A 6,000-nucleotide genomic window follows, 5' to 3' on the forward strand; every position below is an offset into this window, starting at 1 on the left:
TTATATGATGTGGGTGGTCGTGTGGTTTATTCACCTAGGTTCAGAAGGGATCTCTCCAATTTTGAATTCTGGGAATTTGATGCTTTATTTTCCCTATCATACTCCCAATTCCTCCCATGCTGAGGTTCAGACAAAATGCTGTGGAAACCAGCTGCTTCGGATACCTTCTGAGTATCATCTTTTTATGAAGAACTTCGACCAAGCACTCTGACTGTAGCCATTGCCAGCAGAGCCTGGCACACCCCAGCTGAAATCTCTGCTGACGAATTTATCTTTGCCTCTGCTATCAGATACATATGGTCCGCTGATCAAATGTTCGACTGAAACAGGACAGGCTAGCAGTGGAGCTAGATCTATTCAATTTGTGATGAAACTGCGGTCGACTAGTTCTGGATCTGGAGACCCCCTATTTGGAAGGCCTCTTCAAACTTAGACCCCCTATTTGGAAGGTCTCTTCAATCTTCCCTAAGATCCAGTTTTTCAATTGGATTGTGTTACATGGGAAGCCCCTTGTGGTGGACCAAATTCCGGAAAGGGGTATACATTTACTGAACCAATGTATAACATGTAAAGAGAGTGCGAATTGATGAACCACTTACTCCATCCTTGCCGGACTACAGCGTGATCTGGTCCTCCATTCTACAGTTATTTGGGTTTGCATGGGACACCCCAGAGACAATCCAGCAACTGGTTGCAATCTCTTTCTTATTCCCTCTTCCGAAGCTGGATTTGCTCTTATAGTGAGCTTCCATCTTGACCGACCCTAGTATGGACTGTATGTTGGAGCGAAACAGGCGAATCTTTGATGGTTCGGAGTCCCAAGTTCAGACCATAAAAGACAGAAGCCATATAAAAGGAATTCAAGGGCTACATAACCTTGGATTTCTGACAAAACTGGTACCCCATTGCAAGATGCAGTCCAATGTCTATTACAAGATCCTCTCAGTGGTTCACTCCTGAACCAGGCATTGTGCCAAATAAACTAACAGATGCTTCTACGGTGACCCAGGAAGGGCTGGTCTTGGCGCATCTTTGGACAAGTACAACAGCCACGTTACTTCCTACTTGAAAGCAAATAGGATGGCAACATTGACCAACACAAAGGCACTAGCTCTCCTTGACTTAAACCGTTTGACCAGTCCTGGAGCTCCTCACCAATAACTGAAGGAGACTCCAAGAACGTCATAAACTGGGCTCCGAGATCATTTGTCTGTCCATGGACATTGGAACAATTTTTTTTTATTTTAGTATATAGCTGCAATTTTCATTCCAACACACTTGGCATGGTGCCAACACGGTAGGAGACACCCTTGCCAAACTTGGCATGGGGCCAACACGGTATAACTGGGTAAGAAATGTACACAAGATAGGAAGCCAGGTTCACCCCCTAAGGGGTGGACTGGAACAATACAGTCAGTGTATCATATACAAAAAAGCTTATAAGACCGCCAAAGTAAAAGATATACATGAAGCTTTCAAAAAAGAAAAACATGAGGAGGCCTAGAGAGCCCAGATGACGTGCTATGGAAGCGAGCTGAGCCCAAGGTCTTGTGCACAAAAGGGCATCCAACCCAATTTTTGTCATTACTCTTTCTCAATCCTGGAGGGGTGGGCATTTTTGTCTTTCAGTGACATTTTTGAGCCCATTTGTGGGTTGGTAACTATATAAGAAGCTTGTTTGTAATTTCTCATGATAGTAATATAAAGGAAAACCTTCTCTCCAAAAAAAAGTAGCTGTATTCTGTAATATGTGTTATGCTATACATTGTAACTTATGTCTCTGAAAACCTTACCATTGCGATGAGAATGGATAACAGTTAGATATACTACTGATTGTGATCTGGGATTGCATCATTTGTGTCATTAACCTCCATAGCTATTGTTGCATTTTGGTTGGATGTCTGTGTACTATTGCAGAATGGTTTTTAACGCCATTGACTTCAAGTTGACTGATATCATGCATTCATTGCAGCCAATTGGGAATATTACTGAAAGATTCAATGCGCTATGTCTCAAAGACAGCGGTGTGCTATATGAAGACCCTTACATTCAGGTTTGTTCCTTATTGAACTTGCCAAGCACTCATCTTTTTAATATAGATGAATGATGACATGGGTCTGTAGAGAGTTTAATGATCAACAAGGAAAAAAGGATGATTCTTTAGAAAGTTTCACATGTCTCACTAATCAGAATTTTAATAACAAAGCCCATTTTGTCCAAACTTGGTTAGCTGTGCGGGGGAATCCAATGCCATAAACTTCTCATGACTCATAATACTGTTATAACCGTGACAACTTCAATCGCAGATTGGTATCAAGGCAGAGTGGCATGCCCATCATGGTCGTTTCGTTCTCTTCTTGGGAAACAAAAACACATCCCCTCTAGCATCAGTTCAAGCTGTGCTATTGCCTCCTTCCCATTTGAAAATGGAGCTCTCTTTGGTACCCGAGATAATTCCTCCAAGAGCTCAGGTTGGTGTGGCTATGGCTATTGCACTCGAACTTTCCTTTCTCATTGGCTTGAAACCAGTTTGTAGATGCCAACTGTATCTCATCCGTACTCTTTCCTTAATTAGGTACAATGCCCTCTTGAACTGGTAAATCTTCGAGCGAGTAGAGAAGTAGCTGTTCTTGACCTTTCTTATAAATTCAGTACAGCAATGGTAAGTCACCTGTATGAAATTGCTATTTGTTCATCTCTGAAATTGAGTGGAGAAGGTGATTAACTTTGTAATTTTTTTCTTAATTAGGTCAATGTGAAGTTACGGCTTCCAGCGGTCTTGAATAAATTTCTGCAGCCTATATCAGTGACTGCTGAAGAGTTTTTCCCACAGTGGAGATCACTTTCAGGACCACCTTTGAAGCTCCAAGAAGTGGTACCGTCTTTCCTCTTTTGCACGATCATATTGGTCTTGACCATGATTGTATAGCTCTCCTGTGGCATACCAAGAGTTCTTTTCAAATTAATGCATGAAAGAATGTGATTTAGGAGACATATTGACATTCTTATTTTAGAGATGGGTATGATTCACGAACTTAAAAAATCCTTCTTTTAGTTAAATCATGGGCACAAGTTCTGAGGAATTATGGACGTATGCTGGGCACTTACAGGTTACTATTGCTTTTGTATAGATTTTTTTTGAGAATAGTAGGGGTCGCGCAAACGCGTACCCTTCTATCACAAATTATGACGTGCATTCTCCCACTTGGCGAGATGCTCTAAGCGCAATGAGGACAGCCACCCTAGGGCATTGGCCTTTCTGATCACCGATTGCTTGTGTATAGATTTTGTTTGTATAATTGTGTAATTGCTCTTAAAAAAAACAGAAGAGAGAATGAATGTATTGCACTGTGCAATGGCTAAATCCATAGAGAATTCGACTCAACCCATCTATTGTGCTGAGCGCAGGTTAGAGGTGTAAAACCCATGTCTCTACCCGATATGGTGAGCTTATTCAACAGCTTACATTTGGCCGTTTCTCCTGGATTGGTGGGTTACTTTTCTCCACTTTGCTGGATTGCTCTACTCTGATTCAAGTTCTAGAAAGTCTGATGTCCGAACCCCTCTTTCAGGACCCGAACACAAACAATTTGGTGGCCAGCACTACCTTTTTCTCAGAAACTACTCGAGCAATGCTTTGTTTGGTAAGCCTTTGAGACATTTACCCATGTGCTTCACAGCTGTTCCAGCATATCGTTATTTGTTGACTTCCTTTAATTTGTTGAGTCCCAACCTCATAACATTTTATTTGAATTTACAGATAAGAGTTGAGACAGATCCTTCAGATCGGACACAGCTCCGGATGACAATCGCGTCGGGGGATCCAACATTAACATTTGAGTAAGTTTTCTATCACTTCTCTTTTTCCTTGGAATGATTATTGGAGTTGAAACGAAGAGCTCGATGCTACAAGCTTATGTGGCGAAAATTATCACAAAAAGCAAAATTGAGGGGTTTTGCTTTCACTAGCTTTGAGAGAGTTCCTTAATTCTTCTGTTACTTTGTGCCAGGTTGAAGGAGTTCATCAAAGAACACTTGGTCAGCATCCCGGTTGCCTCTGGCCCACCTCTACCAGCACAACCACCATCACAGCCAGCAGTTTCAAATGCTTCATTCACAGACCCTGGGGCAATTCTTGCTGGCTTGCTTTGAGGAGAGATGGTGTGTAATTTGGTGTGCGCGTTGTTTTTTAAGATTGTACCAATCATATCCCAGACGCCTATAGGCATCTCTCTCAGTAGAGGTATTATACTTTGAGGGATTGCATAGGAGAAGGGGATGGGTACGATGCAAGGGCTCTCGGGATAAAGGTGAGCTCCACGGAATGAGTTTAGTATTTTGAGTGGTTTTTGGCGGGGCTTCTAGATTCTTTCAGGCATGCTTTCACGTGTCCTGGCGAGGGTGTCGTGTAGGTATTTGATCTTTTCATTTCTTTTTCCTTTTTTGTTCATCTTTTTTACTTTGTTTCTTTTTGGGGGTCAGTCATCTCCTCTGTAATCTGAAGTTTGGGAATGGAGTGGCCATTGTGTGATTCACAACCATTGTAATAGTTTTCCATCCTATCAGTCTCATATTTTTTTCAATAAAAGCAAAAACTAGAATGAGTTTTACTTTGTCATTGCAAGCATCGAAATGCCAATGCAGACAGATCCGGTTCCTGGATTTATTGCTTTTGATCTTGAAATATCTGTTATATTAGCCCGTATATATATTGCTCCTTTGTTCATACTTGTCCTCTCTAATATCTGCTTGGTGTTCAAGCTTTGGGACAGCATAATTAAGCTCAGGTTTTGTAGTATGTAGTATGACTCCGGGTTTGATAAATTGGCAAAAGTGATGAGGTTTAGATAATCCTTTGGGAAGGGGCTGGCCGGAATCTGTTTTTCTAGCAAGTGGAATGCACGGTTTTGGTTCTCGATCTCTTTAACCATGTCTTCCTTTAGGGCCAAGGTGGGCCTGGCCCAGCCCAGCCCAGCTTGTTGCGAGAAAAATGGACGATCCCTAGTAGTCTTGATGTGGAAACTGATATAGAGTATTTTTGAGTTTCAAATCATGTTTCTTAATTGTCTTAGAGATGAATAAAGATGGTTTTGGAGTTTTGGAGCTAGCAACTGCCGGTATTTGACTGTAGAATAAATGTACAAGCTGGTCCTATGAGACCATCAAATATTTTTTAATGGGAAAAGTTTATATAAGTTTTTTATTTTTTTTGGGTATTTCAGTGGGGAAGACAGCCCTGCCCGTTTTATTAAGCAGATTAGGAGTTAGCTTTATAAAAGTATTAGTGGGAGTGGTGGGAATGGAAAGCCTTACCTGTTTTTTTTTTTTCCAGTAAATTAGGAGTTGGCTTTTTGAAGGTAATAGTGTATATTAGTGGTTGGAATGAAAACCACAACGTGGTGGTGATTAGGGTGTGGGGTGTTACTATTATGACCTCAGCACCTGTTTATATAAGGGTACATTAATTTAAACCTCTTTTACTGTGTAGAAATACATGTTATCTTTTTTAAAGTAATAGTGTGTATTAGTATTGGAATGAAAACCACAACGAAGTGATTAGGGTGTGGGTTGCTATTACTATGACTTCAACCCTGGTTTATATAAGGTCACATTAATTTAAAGTTTTTTTATTGTGTAGAAATACATTGTCATTTTTTTTACGTGACAAATCTATACTATCAAACTAAATCAAACATTGTCAAACACCAAAAACCCTGTTTTGATAAATAATATTTTTCACCTTATAAAAGCTGCACCTTGCTGATTTGTGCTTTCAATGGCTGAAATATGGTTTCTGGTGTTAGAGACTAGAAAACCATTGGAAAATTATTTCTATAGAACTCTTGTCTCAAGTTTTATGTCATTGGCCAAGACTAGGAAATTGTGAATTGACCTTGTGTCGAATACTACACAAAAGTCGGTTCGGCCTATGATGGAGCAAGGCCAAAAATTAAGTGGTGAAGCTGTATTGAAGCCACGGTAAAGAACCACCAACGATTA

General features: G+C 40.6%; 1 protein-coding gene across 1 annotated transcript in view; it reads left to right on the plus strand.

Annotated features, from left to right (window-relative positions):
• The window catches only part of LOC18441470 (AP-2 complex subunit alpha-1), a 41,708-nt gene extending 37,090 nt beyond the window's left edge, over positions 1 to 4,618 (plus strand). The window contains exons 20-27 of the mRNA XM_006851700.4: positions 1,973 to 2,053; positions 2,307 to 2,471; positions 2,576 to 2,662; positions 2,750 to 2,875; positions 3,409 to 3,489; positions 3,573 to 3,644; positions 3,761 to 3,840; positions 4,011 to 4,618. Coding sequence (XP_006851762.1) covers positions 1,973 to 2,053; positions 2,307 to 2,471; positions 2,576 to 2,662; positions 2,750 to 2,875; positions 3,409 to 3,489; positions 3,573 to 3,644; positions 3,761 to 3,840; positions 4,011 to 4,152 — 834 coding nt within the window. The 3' untranslated portion in view covers positions 4,153 to 4,618. The remainder of the gene's footprint in view (positions 1 to 1,972; positions 2,054 to 2,306; positions 2,472 to 2,575; positions 2,663 to 2,749; positions 2,876 to 3,408; positions 3,490 to 3,572; positions 3,645 to 3,760; positions 3,841 to 4,010) is intronic.
• The last annotated feature ends 1,382 nt before the right edge of the window (positions 4,619 to 6,000 follow it).

Source organism: Amborella trichopoda, chromosome 11 (assembly GCF_054954075.1).
Source record: "Amborella trichopoda isolate Santa Cruz 75 chromosome 11, AtrichopodaSantaCruz75HAP2 v2.0, whole genome shotgun sequence".
In the NCBI taxonomy this organism is placed as follows: domain Eukaryota; kingdom Viridiplantae; phylum Streptophyta; class Magnoliopsida; order Amborellales; family Amborellaceae; genus Amborella; species Amborella trichopoda.